Source organism: Fusarium musae, chromosome 6, assembly GCF_019915245.1.
Source record: "Fusarium musae strain F31 chromosome 6, whole genome shotgun sequence".
Lineage (NCBI taxonomy): Eukaryota > Fungi > Ascomycota > Sordariomycetes > Hypocreales > Nectriaceae > Fusarium > Fusarium musae.
The window spans coordinates 196,399-217,967 of NC_058392.1; the positions used below are offsets into that span (position 1 = coordinate 196,399).

Sequence of the window (21,569 nt, forward strand, 5' to 3'; positions counted from 1 at the left end):
TAGGACCGAATACCAAAAAGACATTGCATGTCGTTGCCCCGGATTTGCAGGATCAAAACCAAGGCACTACAATTTTCCCACGGGGCCCCGACACTTTACCCGAATGAGTTCAAATGGAGCGCTCAACTCCGCTGGACATCTTGGCTACTAAGCTTCTTCTTACCTCCCGTCTTACCAGCGCATTTCTTTAATCTCACGTGTTGTTCCTGCTTATTGGGTCCAGCGTATGGAAGCAGACGACTGTTGGCCAGGAATGCAGACAAGGTCCTGTTTCAGAGATTTTGAGGCCATTTCCGGTATTCCCGATACAACCCGATGCATGTTGGAGAGAAAATGGTAAGAGTGGAGACGCGTTGGTCGCTACGCGACAAGATTTTTTGGGCTGAGCGAAACATGGAATGACCCTGGCCTCTTTGGTAGACGTTGGTAGGTATTTATTACATAAATCCTCGTAACAATGGTGTGATTTTGAATACAAAGGAACACTCGGGAATGACAATACCCAGACCATTCTCTCGAGACTGGTCTTGGTATTGTCGATTGAGCCGCAATTTGGCTAGTGTTGTTTGGGTTAGCGGGCATGGCTGCTGGAAGCATCTCGACTATCGTGAAATGCTCCGATGACCAGGGTTATTTACGAGAGTCATCGTCATAGTTAGTGAACTTTGAAGTCGCTTGTTGACTGTTTGTTCCCCCCCAGTGATCACGATGGCAGTGAAACTCTGATCAACGCAAACAACGATCACATTTTAAGTTTATTTACAACGTTAACGGGCTGATCTCAACTCAATTTCACTGCTGACAGAAATGGCTCACAACGCTTCAACAGAGACAGGTTCGCCTACGGCTGCCCAGTCAATTGACTCAAGTCTCAAGCCACAGAGCGTAGCATTGACTTGACCATGCAAGCCATGAAACGATCCCTCAACAACGTTGCCCGAGATACCCGAGCCTCATCTTCGCCGACAAAATTTTCACCCAACTAATCAACACTCAATAACCTCAATTAGGCACCCGTATTTTTGCCCTCCGTCCCACTTAGCACCAACTCCTCCTCATTCACATGGTTCGCCAACGCCCGTTTTCCCCAAAAAGCTCAGACCAAATTCCTGATCTAAAAAACAGGCAGTGAAATAAACATCCCACTGATTGGATCAAGCGCTCAAGTGGAGAAATTCAAAGGATGGGCCAAGACTTTGCGGTTGTTATCCCCCCATGGCACAACATGTGGGGTAGGCGGGGAGGAGAGAGGAACAAGCTTGGTTTTTAGGGAAGAATTCTGGTGCCTAAAGCCACTTTTCTTTACTCTTCTCCGCATGAGGTGAAAGCTGGGGATATCTCTAATCTCAGTCTGATGAGTTGATATGCCTCATAACAACAGGGCAATCTGACAAAGAACTTGCAGTCTCGCAGTAATTGCTCAGTCCGTAGAGAAGGCAATGATCTTCAATCGCAGAGAGCAAACAAGCATAAGCAAGCAAAAAGTCCTGCACTGCACCCCACTCTAGTGATCCCATCCAATGAGCTCCTCTTCTCCGCGTTGATCCCACGGGGTAGCACACCTCCAACACGCTCTTGGCGCGAGGTGATATCATGCCGGCCAAGATTGTTAACCTGCTGCCTGGGCTTGGCAGCTCGGGTTGCCAAGTTTGACCCCAGAGGGTTGCCAACTGCCGTGCTTTAAATTTAAGCTTATATATAACAACAGCCTCAGGTTATGGAGATCTTGTTTGTTTCAGCAGCGTCTCTCTTCTTCTCCTCTTTCACTGTCCTGACTGTTGATTTACTGGACTTTAACATGGATGACAAGGATATTTCACCTGGCCATGGTGGCTCGTCTTATGATGACAAGTCCGTCACGCCTCCGCCTGAGAAGGGCGGTGCTGAGATTCTAGAGCATGCTTCTCAGGGTCGTCGTCAATCCGTCGCTCTCAATATTGTCCAGAACCCTCTGCAGGTACATTCCCCCCTACCTCCCATCTCAATTTCTCATGACTCACCGATATTATAGAGCAGAACAAAGGATCAAGTCGTCGCTGACGCTCGCGCCTTTGCCGAGTCCAATGGCATGTCCGAGCACGTCGACCTCTTCGGCCGAGCAGCCCTCATCGCTCGTGACCCCGATAGCTTCGAATCAGCTAATCTTCTCGATGACGAACGCGCTGCTCTCATATATGAGAGGGATCATAAGTGGCATGGATCCAAGATGCTGTGGTACTCGATTGGTCTTTGCGCTGTTGGTGCTGCTACGCAGGGATGGGATCAGACAGGTGCCAATGGCGCTAATCTCTCGTTCCCTAAAGAGTTTGGCATTGATGGTACGGGACGCGATGAGTGGATTGTTGGTATCATCAACTCCATCATCTTCCTTACTGCTGGTTTGATGTAAGCTTCAAATCTCGCGATGCCTTGACTTTTTCTGACATTAATATTTAGTGGTGCCTTTATTGTCGACCCTCTTAACCACTACTTTGGCCGACGTGGAGAGATCTTCATCACAGCCTGTTGCTTGGTTGCTACCCCCATCGCATCAGGTTTCGCCAAGAATTGGCAAGAGCTTTTTGCCATCCGTTTCATCATGGGAATCGGTATCGGTGCCAAGAATGCTACCGTGCCTATCTATTCCGCCGAGATGGCTCCTGCTCGAATTCGAGGTGCCCTCGTCATGTTCTGGCAACTTTGGGTCGTTATTGGTAAGGCCCTCATCCCGTAATCGGTCAATTGAATCTCCATACTAACTACACCAGGTATCTTCCTCGGTTTCTGCGCCAATGTCATCGTCAAAGATATCGGCGACATCGCCTGGCGTCTTGAACTCGGCTCAGCCTTCATCCCCGCCTTCCTCCTCGCAGTCGGCATCTACTTCTGTCCCGAATCTCCCCGTTGGCTTATGAAGCACGGTCGCATCGCCGATGGCTTCGTCTCCATGTCCAAGCTTCGAGCTCACCCCATCATCGGCGCTCGCGATTACTACTACTCTTACATCATCTACCACGAGGAGCTTCGCGAGAACGCCGGCGCTGGTTACTTTCGCCGTCTTTGGGACTGCTTCGCTGTTCCTAGGATTCGACGTGCCAATTACGGTGCTAGCACTGTCATGTTGGCCCAGCAGATGTGCGGTATCAATATCATCTCCTTCTACAGTTCTAGTATCTTCCGAGAAGCTGGTTATAGCCACGACGAGGCTCTGTATGCTTCATTGGGATATGGTGCTATCCAGGTTGTCTTCACCATTCCTACTCTTTTCCTGATTGATACCAAGGGCCGACGATTCTTGACCTTGGCAACATTCCCCTTCATGTGTATCTTCCTGCTGGCTGGTGGTCTCTCTCTTCTCAACAACAGCGACAACCGAGCTGCCAATATTGGCCCAGTCGTCCTCTTCGTCTACCTGTTCACCATTGCCTACTGTCTCGGTGAGGGACCTGTGGCCTTCCAGTATTCAGCTGAGGTCTTCCCCACCATCCAGCGAGAGCAGGGTATGGCTTGGGCTGTCTGCATCAACAACACCTTCGCCGGTGTTCTCGGCTTGACATTCCCTCGTATGAAGACAGTCATGACTCCCACTGGAGCTTTCGGTTTCTATGCCGGACTCAACCTCATTGCTTGGGGCATGATCTTCTGCTTTGTTCGTGAGACTAAGCAGATGACCCTTGAGGAATTGGATCGTAAGTTTTCCCCACTATAACATCGATGAGGCGCGTTTACTAACACGCGACGCAGAGGTCTTCTCCGTTCCAACAAAGAGCTTTTTGTCTCATGAGACAAAGGTCTGGCTGCCTTATATCTTCAAGCGCTACGTCCTTCGCAAGGACATTCAGCGTCCCCCTCCCATTATTGAGAAGGGCGAGAAGACGCTCGCGTAATAGGTGGAATAACCTGGGTCGCTGGCGTGTATGTAACTAGCAAGCATGCTGAGTCAGGCGGTGTATAATCTATAGTGCAGTCGAATCATGAAGTAACATCAGATCGCTAAACCGAACCAGCATGATCGCAAAGTCCGTTTCTGGATAACTGTTTAACCGTGATCATGGCCAGTGGGGAGACGCAACTGCAACCCTGTAATTTACAAAGCCTCCAGCCTGGTAACTGGCTGGCACCTCATTAGTCGGTGACACGGACTTGGCTTCTCGAGAGGACATCCTTGCGGATTTGGAGTTCAAGCTGCGCCTCGCCATGAGTCGCGGATATAGCAAAACCACGTCATGCCACTGTAAAGGAAGGCCGAGTACGAAAATGACGACTAAGCAGAGTCGGCGGGATGACGTCCATCCCACTGCCCCTCCAAACCGCGCGCGTCGATAATCAATCGCGGACGTGATTGGAGGAATCGCGGAAACAATGGGGATCTCGTAATCCTGGTGCTCATATAAGCTATCATGCAGGATCGGCATTGACAAAACTCTATCCTCGATTTGGCCGGGAACACCCTCACGGTATTTCCGAGCCAGATTGAGTTATGTAACGTAGGCTAAATACCAAATCTCGTATATTCGTATAAATACCCAAAGCCCATCTCTATCAATTCATGAATATCCATGAGCACCATCTTCACCAGCAACACTGTTTCCTATTCCCAATATGAAGCACTCTTTGTTTTCGCTCGCCGTCCTGGCAAGCTCCGTCCTGGGCTATGACCAACTCCTCGGCTTCAATGAGAAAGCACAGGTCGAAACCAGAAGCCTCGACGAGATCCACAAAGCTGCCTTGAAAGAAGGCGGCACTGTTACCTGCTGGCACGGAGGAGATGCGCCCAACCAGCGAGCCGCCCTTAAGCAGGCCTTTGAGAAACGCTTCCCCGGCATGACGCTCAACGTCACTGTTGACCTGTCCAAGTATCATGACGCCAGATTGGATCAGCAGCTTGCCGCCGGTGGCAAATCGGTTTACGTCGACAGCGTGATCCTGCAGACGTTGCACGACTATCCCCGCTGGGCTCAGGAGGGCGCCCTGCTCAACTACGCCCCCAAGGGCTTTGACCAGATCGAGCATGCTTTCAAGGACAGCACGGCTTATTGGTATGGTGTATATGTCTTGTTCTGGGCTAATGCCTGGAACACTGACAAGCTGCCTGGTATCAAGGCGCCCACCGAGTATGCCGATTTCCTTCGGCCCGAATTCAAGAACAGGCTTGCTCTGACTTACCCCAACGACGATGACGCTGTTCTCTATGCCTTTTATCTTATGTAAGCTCGCCGTGTATCTTTCTCTTGACCAACGCTGATGAGTATGTAGTATGCAACAGAACGGCGCCCCTTGGTTCGAGGACCTCCTCAAGCAGAACCCTCGCTGGGTTCGCGGTACAGCGACCCCAGGCAACATCATCCGCTCAGAGAACGCCACTGAAGCCGCCTATTTTGCTGTCGGCGGACGCTTCGGTGAATCCAAGCCTCTAAAGTTCGCCCATCCCAAGCAGGGAAAATACGTATCTTGGCCGCAGACCGCCGCTATTCTCAAGGACGCTCCTCACCCTGAGGGAGCCAAGCTTCTTCACAACTACATCCTCAGCGAGGAGTTCCAGTCCACTATGGGACTTTGGTCTGTCCGTCGCGATATTGCCACGCCATCTGGTTTCCCTCCTCTTCGCAACGAGACTGCTACCAACCCGACCGAGTTTGCACGATTCATGAAGGATAGAGTTTTGGTCGAGAGACTCCGATTCTGGTTTGAGGCTCGTATTGGTACCGCCCAAGGTGTCGACCCTATCTACAATCCTATCAACCAGTGATAGATGAGGCTTCTGGTAGTGCCGAGTCACCTTTTTCTTCCATTCTCATTACGTAGCTAGCAGAACGTTTCGTGTACATACTATGCAAGTCAGCTGGGTGAACTCTCAGTCTGGAATTCAATCACATATTTTCTCACAAACAAATAGTAAGCACTTTGGTGGCTTAGAAGCGACATGTAGGAAGGGCCAATTGAGTGCAGCAGCAAGTATGGAGATGAGATGATCGAACAACACAATTGCAGCCTTGGTTGAGTGTTGTGACAGAGAGTGCGACGCGCTCTTTGGCTTCAAACGGGAGCATCGAAATCATTCTGTCGCGCTGCGTATCTTGACTAATAGGGCGTCTTCTCCGCAAAAGTCCATGATGATTCCAAACACCGATCCAGCTCGCATGCCTTTCCAATCTGGGCAAGATACAGCCCATCTGCGACGTTTCATTCCTGCACAGCCCTCCCGCTCTCAAAAGTCGCGACAGGTCATTGACATCCCGACAGAGGAACATGACACAGCAAACGTTCTGAAGCTTGGGGTAGCAGTTGTGGCGCTTTGACGTCGATGGAACAGCCTCTTCTCCAGAGTTAAGCTATAAGCGTCTAATTTTTAACTTAATAGTTAAAAGCTGAATGTGTCGAAGACCAAAAAGTGGCGGTGAAACGTTGTCAAAACGGGGCGCCAAGTGGCTGTTTCAGCATCGTGAGACTCCTTGAGTGGAGTTGACTTGGTTTTGGTGGAGAGCGTGCCGAGATCTGCCGGCTCGGCACTCGACGGAAAAGATTGAGTGCCCATGGATGAGCATCCAGGAAATAAACTCAATTGTGTCTAAGAAGTTAGCATAACGCATGAATTGTTTATAAACTATTGAGTGTGTTTGCATAAACAGAACGCTTGATCACTGCTCACATCTACTAAAACCAGCACATCAGTCTCTAAGAACTGAAGAGAATCAAGCAGCGTAACCTTGATATCAGCAAAGAACATACTACAATTACCAGAAGAAAGATAGAGGACATCAATACTTCGGTCTCGCCGATTATACTTCTCCTTTCGCCTTGGCCTTTTGTTCGGGGAAAGCTGCGCCTACCTGGTACTCTTCGTTTCCGGTTTCATCACCAAAAACACGAACCTATTGGCGCCGATCAAAAGAACATTCTCTCGCAAACAATTCCATTAAAACTCTTCCTTAAAAGCGCGTTAGGCCCAGGGTTGATCTCTATTAATAATACGCGGCGGCCGACGAGAGTTGAATCACGAGTTCAAACATCTTGGTGTTTAGAAGATGAAAAAACCTGACAAACCAATCGCATTCACTAAAAAAGCCAAGAATCGTTAGAGCCGAGAGTTTCACGTGTCAAGTCTTTCTGCGTGCAACGCTAGATTTGGAGGGGAGGGGGAAGGGGTCTGAGCGAAACATGAAACACCAACAATTTTGAAACATGGGTCAAGACGTGAGACTCGTGAAGTGAGTGACTGAGAAGGGAAAATATGTGGCTGTGAAAGGTGTTGAGACAAGGAAAATATGACCTGAAGCTGAGGTTGGGGTTTCTCCTGATGCGATTTGATGATCGCTGATGATCAGCGCTGGGGAGGGTATAGCGAGCCGACAACCGAGGAGGGTGATGTCAAACATGAAAACTGATAACATGAACGAAAACTTGTATATAAGAGTCGGATCATTCGACATCTTGGTAAATAATCCATCAGCATCTCAATCATCTTCTCTTCACTTCACTTCCTTTCTAAGAAAGTCCAAGTCAGCCCTGGCGGCTCAGTTTCAGCAACACAACCTTTAATAATCCCTTTTTGATCTATACAACCTTCAAAATGCATTCTCTTGCTATCGTCTCCGCCTTCTTCGCCATGGCTTCTGCCCATGGAGTCGTCCTCTCTGTTGAGGGAGCTAATGGAGTGACCATGCCTGGTCTCAGCAGTACGTTGCCATCGCACTTGATAACACACAATGGGATACTAACAGTTAACAGTTGCTGATGGAACTCCTCGTGATTGCTCAAGCAACCGATGCGGCTCTCAAGCCGACACCTCCATCATTCGTGATCGTGAGATCCGCAGTGGAGAAGCCAGCGCTCTGGGCAGGACCCAAGGTAATGGCCCTGTTGACGCCTCCGTCATGATCTCTAGCTTCTTGGGAACCGGAAACGCGAACAACGTTCCCACCAACAATGGAACTGAAAGCGCCGCTGGTGTTGAGGATGATCTGTCCAACTTGCCCAAGGGTAACAACCAGGGCAACAACAACAACAACAACCGCAGGCGCCAGTTGGGTAACCTCTTGGGCGGTCTCTTTGGTGGTGGCCGCGGAGGCGGTGGTGAGAAGACCGAGACAGCTGAAGAGACCAGCGTTGCTGCCTCTGCTGGAGAGGGAGCTACCAAAGGCTTGCCCACAGCATCTGACAACGGCGAAGTCACCATGACCTACAGACAGGTAAGTCCCATTCACCCTATCCAAGTATTTTCACTAACTCCCTCAGATCAACCAAGACGGCGCCGGTCCAATGACAGCTGAAATCGACGCTACATCCGGCGGCACCGACCCCGATGCCTTCCAAACCGCGGAGGTGACCCAAGATGTTCCTGGAATCGGCATCCAGGGTCTTTCCCTCGCCACCAACACCGACTTCCCACTCAAGGTCCAGATGCCCCAGGGCATGACCTGCGAAGGATCTGTCGGAGGCGCCAACAACGTTTGCATCGTTCGTGTTCGCAACGGCGCTGCTGCTGGTCCTTTCGGTGGCTCTGGTGCTTTCACCCAGTCCGCTACTGCTAGAAAGCGTGCTATTGCTTTCCGTCTTAAGAAGCGCATGGAGATTGTTCGCTACTAAGTAGTTGATGGATATGTATTAGAGACTGGACGTTGAGAAGATGAGTGCAGATAGTTGGGGACCTGTCGCCTAGTAATACATATGTCATTACCTCCATTAAAGAACATCCCAAAACCAGTAGCTTATGTGCTTGATCTTTTCAACTTCTTGCAGAATGTATTGTCTAGCTGTACACTCCTACCCTCGTATTCAGAGATCGCCTTCCAGGCTCATCAAACAACGGCTGACCTCTTGCCACGCCGACCTCTGTTTGGTATCTTCTTCTTTATGCTTCGTAGTAAGTTCACTATATTCTTCTTTGGCAATATACAGGGCCTAATACCTTAGACCGATATAGTTCATATATCTAGGAAAGCTCTGTATTATAGTCAACACCTAAGGTTGTTATAGAATTGTTATTATAAGAGCTTCTTGTAGGCAAGTCCAGGTGTCTATTTATAGCCAGGGCTGAAAATAAGGCAACTTGGTATCTGCGTAATTTGCATCTTACATACATATTGAGGCCTCCTATGCATGTCTCTGTAATTTCAGTTCAGCAAATACTTCCTGACCTTGACTTTTTCTTGACTAATGATTGGGCGCCTCATTTCAGGTAGACATACTGGAGCCTAAATCACATTCCCCGCACTCTCCCTTCATCGTCAGCTGGCCAGAATCTTCACCGAATTTTATCTTGATCTTTCTTGAACTAGATCACTCTATTAGGCGTTGTACAGTTTAGCCCGCATTGCCCGACCTATTTGCTTGGTTAAAATAATAACGCCCACTGTGCCTAACTCTTTTGCCGAACCAGCTCAACATGCCTATTAGAAAAAAGCTGAAGAAGATTTTCCACCATCGCAATGCAGAGGGCGTCTCAGGGAGCTCCGGTGATGGGCCGAGTGAAGAGCAGCCATTGAGACTGTCGAGAAACACGAGATCTGGCTACCTAGCTACGATCGTGACATCGGGAGTATCCTCACCAGTTCCAGCCTTGGATGACGCGAACGCGCCCCAAGAAGCTCCAGATGAACAACTGCCAGCGCCCAAAGAAAGTGGCAATTCTATCCGACAGTTGTGGGCTGTTGCATACAAGAGCCTGCGAGATGAGGAAGATTCGCCCGTTACAAAGTTCGAAGATCAGATCCGTCGCGATCTGCCTGACATCGCAGACAGAATGAGCTCAGACCAGAGTACGAAAGAATGGATGAGTAAGGTTGTGGAAACTCAAATGGATCAAGTCAAGCGAGACACTTTGAAGCTGAGATTTGGGAATTTCGAGATGGAAGCCCAGGAAGTCGTGAAGTCGGTCCTAGCTGTTGTCAATTGGAGTAAGGACTACGTCTCTAAAGCCTTGAGCTCAAATCCCACGGCATCCATTGCCTGGGGTGGAGTAACTCTGTTGCTACCAGTAAGTCCATATCCCATTATCGCCCGTTAGCCTCGGAAGACTAATGCTTGTTTGATGATCCGCTAGCTCTTTTTGAACCCTATAGAACAAGCTTCTTCTTTGGCCAAGGGACTCGAGCACATTGCATCGATAATAGTTCGGAGTTCCATGTGGGAGGATCTCTACGTACGTCGTTACGAGGCAGCGACTAGCGATACACTGCCAGAATCGCATGCTGAGTACCGACGCGCACTGGAGATGCTGTATCAAGAGGTACTCAGGTTTCAGATTGTTTGCTATGGCTACTATAGCCACAAGTCTGTCTCTCGTTTGGCTTTGGATTCCAACAAGCATCATGACTGGGACGAGCTGCTTGGGAATATTCAGTATCGGGAGACCGAATTCGATAAAATGAGCCTAGGCTGGCGAGACAAGATGTACAACGAGGAATGGGAGAAGGCCGAGGCACGGCATCGGCAGGCTATGAGTCAGTGGAGAACGATTGGAACCGACGTTTCTGAACTCAGGAAAATGATCGAGGAAACCCAGAAAGACAGGAATCGCGAAAAGATGCTAAACTGGCTTTGCACGGTCGACACTTCAGTGCAGTATAGAGCTGCCCGAGAAAAATACAGCAGCGGCACCTGCAACTGGCTGACTCAAGAAAGCGAAGATTTCAAGACATGGGAACAAAATCCCAAGTCTTTTCTATGGCTTAATGGAAAAGGTATGACAGGTACTGGTTCTCATGTGTTACCTCCGTTAATACAATACAGCCGGCGCCGGGAAATCAATTCTGAGCTCATCTGTTATCAAGTACTTGAAGGACAAGTACGAAGACGACCCGGAAACCGCGCTTGGATATTACTTCTTCAGCTTCGGAAACGTAGAGCAACAGAAAGTATCCGTCATGCTCTCATCGCTTGTACGACAGTTATGTGCAAGTCGTCCGGACACACCACACCCAATCAAACGGTTTGAAGATTATATGGCGAAAGGCGAGCGGCCAGACATGGAGACTCTTGAAGCCGCACTTATGTCTGCTGTCAGTGGGTTTTCCGCGGTCTTCATTGTTATAGACGCTCTCGACGAGTGTCCGGTCTTGGATGGTGAGCGTCCAAGGCTTTTGAAATGCCTTCATCGCATCATCGCCTCAATGCCGGATAATCTCCACATATTTTGCACAAGCCGAGCTGAGCCAGACATCAATATGGAGATTGACGAGTTGTTGGATGTGCCGGCAAAAGCTGCCATTGATCTTACAAAAGATCTATCGAGTTTGAACAGGGACATGCATCTGTACACCGATAGCGTCTTGGGTACCGAGACGTATTGTTGGTGGTCTGACGACTTGAGGGCCAAAGCGAAGGATATACTGATCGCAAGAGCAGATGGGATGTAAGTCAGAAGAGTGGCGCAGACTGGGTCGGTGTTTTATAGCTAACACCTATTTTAGGTTCCAATATCTTGTTTGCCAGTTCGAAGTCCTTCAACATTTGGACTCAGAAGCCGATGTTCTTTCGGCACTTAATGATCTTCCTTCAGGACTATATGAAACATACAACAGGCTGCTTCTAGGTCTTAACAGCAAGTTTAAATGCCAGATCCTCGGTTCGCTCAAATGGTTGGCGTTATCGAGAAGGCATCTACGTCTCGAAGAACTTGCCGAAATCTTCATCTTTCGTCCAGAATCTGTCACCAAGATCCACAAGATCGAGCGGCTGTTTGACCCGCGGGCGGTTCTGAAACATTTCCCTAGCCTCGTGACGATTGAGGGGGAGGAGGAATGGAACTATAGGAAACACTGTTACGAAATCAACATATATGTCCGTCTCGCTCACTTCACAGTCAAAGAGTATCTAATATCCGAACGTATTAAACAAAGCAAGGCTAAACGGTTCTATTTTGCAGAAGTTAATGCTCACCTGCATATCGCACATTGCTGCCTTTCATATCACTTATATCAAAGTGTTGAGAATACAGGAGACGATGTGGATCCACCCTAGTGGCCTACGCAGTCGATTATTGGGGAATTCATTTGGAATTAGTCCCGCGCGAACTATGGACTCATGAGATCATCCGAATGGCTAAGCTTGCGCTCTACATGCATACTGAAAGCCTCAGGAAGATTATGCTGCGTGGACGATTCGGGGCTCTACATCATGATCGTTTCATCAATTTCATGCAGCGGCCGTACTGCTATACCGCCGCCATTGGGTCTCTTGAGCTCACCAAATTGCTGCTTCAAAAAGGTTCACGGACTAGCAGATTCCTGATTCAGGATGATCTAGACTTAGCCCTTCGAGAGGCAGCGGAGGGGGGCCACATTGAGATTGTCCGCTTTCTTCTCAATGAACGTCCTAACCCCAATAAGATCACAGCTGGCGCACTACAGGCCGCGGCGCATGGGGATCACCTAGCCGTTATAAGGCTCTTGCTAGACGATGGGGCCGATATCGATGCGCACGATGACAGATTTGGGTCACCTCTTGAGGCCGCGGCAGAGGGCATCAGCCTGGCAGCCTTGAGAATGTTATTGGATCGCGGGGCTAATGTACAAGAGGCGGGATGTCCTGTGTCGTGCCTCATAGGGTATTACAGGTTGCACGACCAACATGATGTCACAGAATGCACCAAAGCTCTACAGCTTCTTCTCGACAAGGGTATTGATATCAACGGAAAGTGCACTCGGCATGGGAGCGCTCTAAATGAGGCTATCAAGACCTGGTTACACAAGGGAACGCGTACCTTTTTTGACTTCGTCGTGAGACACAATGCTGACATTGAATTGGACGATGGGCATGATGGCACCCCGCTCCAAGCGGCATGTGGCAACATTCCCAATAACGTTGATAATTCTCGGAGCAAAGAAGTGGTTCTAGCACTGCTGCGCCTTGGGGCCAACCCAAATGCTCAGGGAGGGGAGTACGGTAATGCACTTCAAAAAGCATGTTTTGAGACCGATTACGAGTCTGGAGTGGTTGATCTTCTTCTGGAGAAAGGCGCAGAGATTAACCAGAAAGGGGGCTATTTTGGAACAGCGTTGCACGCAGCCTGTGCAAAACAGGAACTAGAATTGGTTAACATGCTGCTCAGCAGAGGCGCTGACGTGCATATACATGGCGGCGAGTACGGCAGTGTCTTACAAGCGGCCACCTCCGTATGGTCTCATTCGAAAAAAACTACACTTATTGTGAAAAAGCTGCTCAACAGGGGCGCCGATGTCAATGCGCCCGGTGGCAAGTTCGGAAGGCGCTACAAGCTGCAGCCTACTCACGCAGTAAAGACGTGGTAGAAATTCTGCTCAAGGAAAAGGCAGAAGTCAATATGTAAGGAGGAATGTACGGCACAGCACTCCAAAACGCTTGTTTTCGAGGCAACATGGAAGCTGTCTTCCTGCTACTTTGCAATGGTGCTGAGGTCAACATGGAGGGAGGGCGATATGGAACAGCGCTCCAGGCGGCATGCGCAAGTGAAGTTGGATACTAAAAAGAACACCACGACCTGGCGTGTCTACTGATAGACCATGGTGCCGATGTCCATGTTCAAAGTGGGTATTTTGGGAGTGTCTGGCATGTTGCGGCTGCAATACCCGCCTGGAACCGTCAAGCCCACGCAACGTTAAGGCTGCTGCTCAAGAACGGTGCTGACGTAAATCATTGCCATCGTGAATTTGGGACTGTTCTACAGGTTGCAGTTGAGCATTTGACAAGTGATGTAGAGGATAGGATCCAGGTTCTCCTCGATAATGGCGCTGATGCGAATCTCGGAGCCGGTCTCTATGGCTTTCCATTGCAATCGGCATGCCTAGCGCCTAGAGACTACCCGACCCAACGCCTGAACACCGGCGGCCTCGTCTACCTAGTCGACAACTGCGCTGACATCGACGTCAATCAGACAGGGGGCCTTTTCGTTACGGCCTTACAGGCAGCAGCGCACGAAGGCAAGACAGAGGGTGTCATCAAGCTGCTTGAGAAGGGCGCGGATGTCAACCTTCGCGGCGGAAGATACGGAAGCTCACTCAATGCGGCTGCAGTCAAAGGATACTGGGATATCGTCGAGATACTGTTAAAGGCTGGGGCCAAGGCAGACTGCTACTTATTCTCTGAAGTTGATGAGGAATGGCTAGAAAGGATTGCTAAGGAAGACGGATGCAATGCTGTGGAGCGGTATAGGAACTTTTGGGACAAGGTTAAGTGGTATGAGAATGAGTATAAAGAAGCAGAAGCGAGCTAGTTATATCTGATACTGAATTTAAAAATTGATATGTAAATGTAATATAATAAAATATAGAAACATTATATAGGTCGAGTGCTATGCTATTTAGCTAAGCTTTATCTAAGAGCTTATCAATAGCACTCATGATGCCATACAGGCTCTTAGCTCGCTGAGCATCTTCCACCAACTTCTTGAACTCCTCTACTCCAGCTCCCTTCCCATCATATCCCCACTCCAATCCGTACTTCTCCACATTACTATCAAAAGAGTAACGACCTCTATCCCGGCACAAGCCACAAAAGATCTCCTTAAACTCATCTGCAAAATGCATGCGCGGAAACGCGTTAGAAATCTCCTTGAACTCTTCTTCTGTTATAACGCCCTCCAAGTTAGGTAGGTCCTCCGGCAGACCGAGGAGGTGCAAATTTGGTCCAAGAAGATCTCCATGGACACCGAAGTGAACAAGCGCGACTTCAGGCTCTTTCCAAGGTGCAATGGTCTCCATTGTATGAAGGGCGATGGCGTCCCAGGCAATCTGCATACGGCGACTACCTTGTTCCCAAGTGCCATCCTTCTCCGACGTTGCGTTTATGAACTCACGGGAGAGGTTCGCACTATCAACCTCAAAGCGTCTCGTGTTCGTGACAAGCGCCTTCGTCTTGGACCAAGCCAGGTCGTGGAGAAGACAGCTTACGACAACGAGCTCCATGTCAAGAGAGTCACCGAGCTTAACAAACTCGGGTATTTTCTTCTGAAGCAGGAGACAAAAAGCTGCACTTCGGAGGACATGGTTTAAGACACCTGGGGTCGCGTACTTTTTCGCATGTTGGTATGAAGATAATACGAGGGGGGTTGTAGGAAATTGTATCCCTGTTAGGGGAAAAGAAGGGAAGGGGTTGGCAGACGATGGTGACATGACTGTTGATGTGGATTGTGAAGAAGTAATAGAATTTACGGTAATAGTTTGAGTTCTAAAGCTGATATTTGTCTGGCATATCACATTATTTAAGAGAATGCTTGACAGAAATTGTGACAAATCGATCAATGCCATAATTGTAATCAGTAAGCTACTATAAAGTTGTATAACAAGATGTACCAAGGGATACAGAAGACGCCAGAAGCGCTTCATGTTGGCTCGGGAGAGTTATGTATAATTACCGACTTCAGGAGGCTTGTAGGGTTGCATTGTGAGTTTTGCCGTGTCGCAACACGATTGTGGCACCAAACGAAGCCAAAGGTCTACAGCCACCTGCGTCACAGCTTCAGTTACCGCTTATGTTCAGTAATCATGAATTTCAGCTGGCAACATTTAGAATTCCATATAACTAGGGGACTATCTCGATTGATTTGCTGAGTTAGTATCCGACTTAGGTCGGAACATATACAGTCTGTATTTGTGCTTATGAATCTCAAGCACTAGTACAAATCAGGAATAGGTAACCTGCATCTTGTTGATTTATCATAAGAATCTTCTCTCGGGCGGATTACTGATGTTAATGCTACTCGAAGGCGATTCCGATTTATAGAAACAATGGTAGTGTATACGAAATAGAGAAGCAGTATATAACAGAGGTTAGATCTCGCATCCGAAGTTTTATTATCATTTTTATCAACAATTTAATCTCATCTATTACCATAAGTCAACTACTTAACACAATTACCCCAACACCTCGTCAAGTTAACAAAATGTCTAAAAGCGTTGCTGATCTTATTGCGGCCCACGAGTATGTCTTGGTGGTAATCTGTTCTTACCTTAAACGAACTAACCCGATAACAGTCATCAGGGTTTTGCACCATTTCCAACTATTGCCGACGTTAACAAGGTTACCAAGCCTCGCCTCACCATCGTCGGTTCGGGATCCAGTATTAAAATACCCCTGCTTGTTGACTAACGAGGTATTGCAGTCGCTTGCGTCGATCCTCGATGTAGCGTCGACAAGTTCATTGACTTTAATCTCGGAGTCCCAGAAGGTGAAAGTACGTCAAGAACAACACAAGACAATCACCGGCACAGACTAATCGTATCCAGTGGTAATGGTCTCTCGTAACGCCGGCGGAAACATCCGCTTCGCTGTCAGAGACATTCTTCTTCTAGATACCCGCTTCGTGATCGAAGAGCTTGTTATTGTTCATCATACTGATTGTGGCTCTACCATGTTTACCAACGAGTGGATGCGCGACACTGTCAAAGCGCGAGTTGGTGAGAGTTACTGGGAGGAGATTGACAAGATTGACTGGGGCGCCAATACTGAGTAAGTGTTGAAGTCTAGATGCGATGAATTCTCAGTTGCTAATGGCTGAGTACAGCATGGCGGAGAGTGTTAGAGGTGATCTCGAGTGGCTTCGCAAGAATGAGGTTATTAGGGACGAACTGAAGAGCACGGCTCGTGGGTTTCTCTTCGATATCAAGACTGGAAAGGCTGAGGAGATCAAACTTGCTTAGGTATGCCTGGTTGAGCTCGAGACGCGTGTAAAGCTCTCCGCCCATCGGGTCGGGTTCGATGGAGACCCCGAGGCCCCAGCAATAAAGATGATCTGATGTATGTCCTGCTTTAAAAAACTTAAACAGGAAAGTCACCGCATAATCCCTGCCGTGAACATCCCTGTATGTCAAACTCAAAGCTTGATATCCGTATTTTCTTATTTATACGGCGAATCGCCCCACTTCTGTGATAAAAGTCTCAAAGGCGGCTCAACCTGATCACGGGCATACTGATTGGCTTTGCTGACGACCCAAGCGGGCGCGTCGCTGATACCGAGGTAGATGGCCTTTCCGGATTCAACAAGCTGATTGAGGCTCGGCATGACCTCGGGGATAGAAACATGGTGGTCCCCGTATTAGACGTACATGATGTCAATTTAGTCGGTCTGTAGACGCTTTAAGCTACGGTCGACGCAGACACGCAGGGTCTTGGCATTGTCACCAGTGGTGTTGGCGGTTATTTGACTGCTAGTGAATCATATCTTATCCTACCACGCCTCAAAGCAAATAATGTCATCACCTAGCTGAACTGAACCGACAGGTACTGCATCAGTCTCCTCCACCTTCCGTTTCGGCACCGAATAATGCTCATGGTCTTTACTACACATAGACCCCAGTCTCCCATCCATGAGCTTCCTGTAGCACTTATCATCTAGCTGTATACTACCACTCTCGCTCAGACACGTCCAGATCTCACTCGGCTCGACATCCATCGCACCAGAAAAAGGCCGTCTCAGGTTTGTCAGGCAACGATAGATAGCTTCGGATAAACGTCTGGCCTTTTGCCACGGCGATTTCCATCTGGATGTCCTCTGCTTCATGATTCGCTACTACCTTGTTATAGTCTTCCTTGGCTATGCACAGGGCTAGGCACGTTAAATCCATACGGTCCATATGATCGGTAAACTCTCGCATCACTGCCAATGTGTGTCCGAGGCTGTATAGTGAGCAGATATCATTGTCATTGTGGTCATCAGGGAGCATCTCCAGTGCTTCTGTCACGCACGGTCGTAGTATCTACTTTGCCTTGTCAGTGTCACCGCGATATCGAAAGTATTGCACAAAATTAACCGTAGGCTCGATATCATGCAAAGCAAGAGCCTCGAACTCAACATATGCTGCTGCAATCTTGTCAACGAAACCTTGAGCACGTGCTGGGTCAACGTCTCTGGCAGTTGCAGCTCTAGCAATTCGGGCACCATATAGGTATCGATAATGTTAACAGTTCGTTCATGAAGCTCAGTCGTAGCCTCCCATACCGCGATCCCAGCTTCTTCCTGATCTTTGATACTGAAGAGATTCCTGCCGCAGAAGTATCAGATCGTGAAGAGATCGGTCTGGTTATCTTTTGAAGTGTCCTTTATAATAGCCAGGACTAGGGCTTGAAATTCCCATGGGTACTCATGGGCACGTACGGGTACCTAGGCTTTTTAGCCAATTACGTCTGACATTTAAGGGTTAAGGCTTACATTAGCTAATCAGAAGCCTCTATTTAAGGGACATGATTACAAATAGTGTTTTCAGAAGATTGAATCTTTACTATGTTTTAAAAGGCTTTACGAGCAGTAAACGGAATTAGTCCCCAGGTTCAAGGAAGTTAGGCTCATCATGGTACGCAAAAGCTCTTGCACACCATCGTCGTTGAAGAAGACCTGCTTCATAAATGCAGCAAACTTGCTCTGGTTGGATAGCAGTTTAAGGGTGTGGTCACAGGTGTCCTCGAATATCTGGAGATGCTAAAAAGCGATTTTAGTAAGCTTCGAATCTATTCAATAATCAGTTTAGTAGGTAAGTTGTTCCAGAAACTTAATACACTTTTCGAGAAGGCGGAGCAAATACCTGTGCTAACGTCTGTATGACAACAAGAGATTGAAGTTGAAATGTACGTATGACTCCGTCTGCGACAGTGCCTCCTACGGTCTGGATGCATTTAAGCGTTTAGTTGAAGATATTGTTCACGGTGCCACACTTCTCAGATGCCTGCTTATCCTTAGGTTGGGGCTTATTGTTAATCAACCTATATCTCAGAATAACGTCAGATCATGGGTGCTGCTGATGCAAGGGCTGATATGGGCATGCAATGTAACGAAACATACTACTATATTAGGGTCAGTTGCTACATATCGCTAGCTGATGCACAGGTCACCGGTTTAGTAATAAGTTACTGATAATTCTTACTCAAGCTTCTTCAACATATAGACATAAATAGAAAGTTATAATACAATTCACCCTCTGCAACTATCTGCTCAGCAAAGATCATTCTATGCACCGAGAAACCCTGAGGATATTCCTCTCTCAGCAGCTACCTCTTCGTGGTTCTCTAAACAACATCCTGTGACAGCTTTGCAAGCGAACTGTCGTCATCCACCACGCCAAAAGGCCTTGGTTCAACCGATAGCGCGAGATATTTCCTCTGGCTTTGCTGTCTCTTGACCGCACCAGCCACGTTGCCGCCATCTTTCAGCCGCTGGCAGTTAGCTTCACTGGATTACCTCTGCTTCCGGGAGTGTTTGCTAGGTGTGCGTGCCCTTTGCTTGCCTCCACTTGAATGCTTGAGCTCTTCCTCGATCACTCGCTCTACATCTTGGACAAATCGATCGCAGAGGTCGATAACACTATTTGTAACAGAACCAAACAAATCATCTTGAGACTCGAGATTAGGGTGAGCATCTAGAGAAGATAGCGCGAGTCGAAGCGCACATCTCGAGAGTCCCAGTCTCTCCTGCCGACGCTGCTTTTCCGTATTTGCAATGCCTGGGACATCCATAGCGTAAGCAAACTTCCACTGGTCGATATAAGTGGCTATCAATGGCTTAAAAGCCCGTTTTGCCCAAGTATATGTATTCTCGAGTATGATCCGGAACTTGAGGATATCCTCAGGATCCCTCATATCGCCTGTCCAGATACATTGCATCCTCTACTTAGAGTGATTAGTGCGGCTCAGCTGTGGAATATTAAATCATACTTACATAGCCTTCTTCGTACGCATATAGTTGTTCCTTCTTCTTGCCTTTAATCATGTCTTTAATACGATACGCCATAAAATCTCTGGCAAAGAACGTTATCCAGACCTTGACTCGGGATCCAACAGTAGTCACACTTGCAACAGGTGGGACCTGTGCTTCATCATCTAACCTAAGAGCATGCTTAGAAGCAGTCTCAAGCAGCTTGATAGCACATCCGCTGGCGTTAGCTGCCTGGCAGTAAACAACTTCTTGCAATTGTTTGAGCTCAGCAGGTTTGCTCTCGGCTTTCTTGTATTCAACAACTAGCCATGGGAAACAACTCAGATATCGTTCCTGAGGCTCTTGGGGTTCTTCAGATTCTTTGTCGCTGAAAACGTTGAAGGGTGTAGCTAGTAGGCCACATCCATGCAGCTTCTTCAAAGTTGACCATGAGAATGGCTCGACAAGGGATGATGCTGATGATTTATGCCATTGTAGTGCTTCATGATCAGTTATGGCAGGTATGTGAGCATCAGGATGATACATCGGTAGATAAAAGACTAGATCGGGCTTTGGTGCCTTCAGAACTTCATTCTTTTCATCGTTCTTAGTAAATGCTCCCCACAAATCATTGGTGCTACTAGTGTCATAATCAGCTTCTACTCTGTTCTAAGTGTTTTAGGATTACTCACGAAACCATGTAATCATAGTAATACTGGCATCTTGACGATCTGAGAGCAAACCTGTTAGTAGGGAATACTAGCGCAGGACTATACTGACATTCGAGACCCTCCCCTCGAGACTGAGGCATATTTCAGAAGTGAATTGAACAAGAACTTTCGATAGAACTCGACCCAACTATCTTCTGAAAAACCCCCCTTAATAAGTCTTTCGGCTTCGCATTGGATATTCAGATCTCTCGTAGTAGGCGAGTCTAGCTTCTGGCACGTAAAGTCAAGCATCGCTTGCTCAAGACTTTTGACATGGGCTGGGAGCCGGTCTCTGTCTTCATTTGTGAGGTCTTCATCGTAGAAGAAGCCGGTATCCGCCAAGGAGGAACGTTTCCAAGACATTGTTGAGGCAGCGAGTGACAGAGAGGTTGGATCAGCGGTTAAGAGTACTGAGAAGCCAAAGGTACCATTTATTGGGTTCTTATCACGGATATATGCACCGCAAGGTTACATCTGTTGGTTGACATGTTTACATCCTTGCTTAGTGGCGTCGCAGGATGCCTACCTACTTGTTAGCCTTAGTGCTGCACATAACCTTTTTCGGCGATTCTTGTTGGTGGGTGTCTGCTTCGCGGCCATGGCTTGTCACTTCCCATCTGTATATGTGCATGGACTGGAGACCAAAGGCGCAAACGTGCCAGGACTAGTTACAGCAATCGAGACTTAAACCGTGGTACAATTGATTCGAATCAATTTACTTTGTTTATATGAATCGGATATTCCAACACATCTTTAAGATCATCAACTCAATCTGCCTCCTTTCTCGTGCTTCTGAGTCTCCAAACGACCTGCCTAGACAGGATAGCTTAGCAAGCTAAGGTAACGCAAGAAATGAGCTGAAACAAGGATTAGCTACTGAGCGAATCAAACAGCATGGCTAAAACGCACCAACAGTAGCGCCCGGGCCACGCGGTCACCCGCCCGCTCTGCCGAGTCTAGCGACGGTTAGCCGATGTTTTTCGACCGGGGAAGGGAACTCGGATAACGTTTTACGGGGAGAGCTATTGTTTCAAGAATCTGCAAGGGAGATTACACTTCGTTGATAAGAAGTGATGTGATTGTAGATTGTGTATCAGGGGAGCTAAGCACCTTCTGAGCTCTATGGCCTTGAGCCGGCTCTCCCGGAAAGGCAAATTTTTATAAGAATCAGATGTAGGGGCTCGCATTAGCCTTATCCTTGGATCTGGCAGCAGACGTAGAATTCATAATGAGGTTCTATGTTGCTATTAAACTGCGGCGTCCTGATTCTCTAGACAAGG

General features: G+C 48.1%; 8 protein-coding genes across 8 annotated transcripts; 6 read left to right on the forward strand and 2 right to left on the reverse strand.

Annotated features, from left to right (window-relative positions):
* Positions 1-1,717: 1,717 nt before the first annotated feature.
* On the forward strand, positions 1,718-3,866 carry J7337_007922 (uncharacterized protein; the record flags this gene model as incomplete). The annotated part of the gene is made up of 5 exons (XM_044825549.1): positions 1,718-1,957; positions 2,012-2,385; positions 2,437-2,693; positions 2,748-3,668; positions 3,724-3,866. 5 exons carry the CDS (start codon positions 1,718-1,720, stop codon positions 3,864-3,866), a joined length of 1,935 nt encoding a protein of 644 aa, XP_044678466.1.
* A 715-nt stretch (positions 3,867-4,581) lies between these two features.
* On the forward strand, positions 4,582-5,728 carry J7337_007923 (uncharacterized protein; the record flags this gene model as incomplete). The annotated part of the gene is made up of 2 exons (XM_044825550.1): positions 4,582-5,186; positions 5,236-5,728. 2 exons carry the CDS (start codon positions 4,582-4,584, stop codon positions 5,726-5,728), a joined length of 1,098 nt encoding a protein of 365 aa, XP_044678467.1.
* Positions 5,729-7,549: 1,821 nt separating this feature from the next.
* J7337_007924 (uncharacterized protein) lies at positions 7,550-8,565 on the forward strand (the record flags this gene model as incomplete). Its single annotated transcript, XM_044825551.1, has 3 exons — positions 7,550-7,655; positions 7,708-8,168; positions 8,215-8,565. The coding sequence occupies 3 exons, from the start codon at positions 7,550-7,552 to the stop codon at positions 8,563-8,565; spliced, it is 918 nt and encodes a 305-aa protein (XP_044678468.1).
* A 799-nt stretch (positions 8,566-9,364) lies between these two features.
* J7337_007925 (uncharacterized protein) lies at positions 9,365-13,229 on the forward strand (the record flags this gene model as incomplete). Its single annotated transcript, XM_044825552.1, has 5 exons — positions 9,365-9,955; positions 10,022-10,661; positions 10,711-11,332; positions 11,391-11,806; positions 11,941-13,229. 5 exons carry the CDS (start codon positions 9,365-9,367, stop codon positions 13,227-13,229), a joined length of 3,558 nt encoding a protein of 1,185 aa, XP_044678469.1.
* Positions 13,230-13,315: 86 nt separating this feature from the next.
* On the forward strand, positions 13,316-14,170 carry J7337_007926 (uncharacterized protein; the record flags this gene model as incomplete). The annotated part of the gene is made up of 2 exons (XM_044825553.1): positions 13,316-13,406; positions 13,458-14,170. 2 exons carry the CDS (start codon positions 13,316-13,318, stop codon positions 14,168-14,170), a joined length of 804 nt encoding a protein of 267 aa, XP_044678470.1.
* Positions 14,171-14,261: 91 nt separating this feature from the next.
* On the reverse strand, positions 14,262-15,068 carry J7337_007927 (uncharacterized protein; the record flags this gene model as incomplete). The annotated part of the gene is made up of 1 exon (XM_044825554.1): positions 14,262-15,068. One exon carries the CDS (start codon positions 15,066-15,068, stop codon positions 14,262-14,264), a length of 807 nt encoding a protein of 268 aa, XP_044678471.1.
* Positions 15,069-15,838: 770 nt separating this feature from the next.
* Positions 15,839-16,595, forward strand: J7337_007928 (uncharacterized protein; the record flags this gene model as incomplete). The annotated part of the gene is made up of 5 exons (XM_044825555.1): positions 15,839-15,876; positions 15,930-16,003; positions 16,058-16,129; positions 16,182-16,404; positions 16,460-16,595. The coding sequence occupies 5 exons, from the start codon at positions 15,839-15,841 to the stop codon at positions 16,593-16,595; spliced, it is 543 nt and encodes a 180-aa protein (XP_044678472.1).
* Positions 16,596-19,122: 2,527 nt separating this feature from the next.
* Positions 19,123-20,652, reverse strand: J7337_007929 (uncharacterized protein; the record flags this gene model as incomplete). The annotated part of the gene is made up of 4 exons (XM_044825556.1): positions 19,123-19,551; positions 19,604-20,216; positions 20,272-20,310; positions 20,360-20,652. 4 exons carry the CDS (start codon positions 20,650-20,652, stop codon positions 19,123-19,125), a joined length of 1,374 nt encoding a protein of 457 aa, XP_044678473.1.
* Between the last annotated feature and the right edge of the window lie 917 nt (positions 20,653-21,569).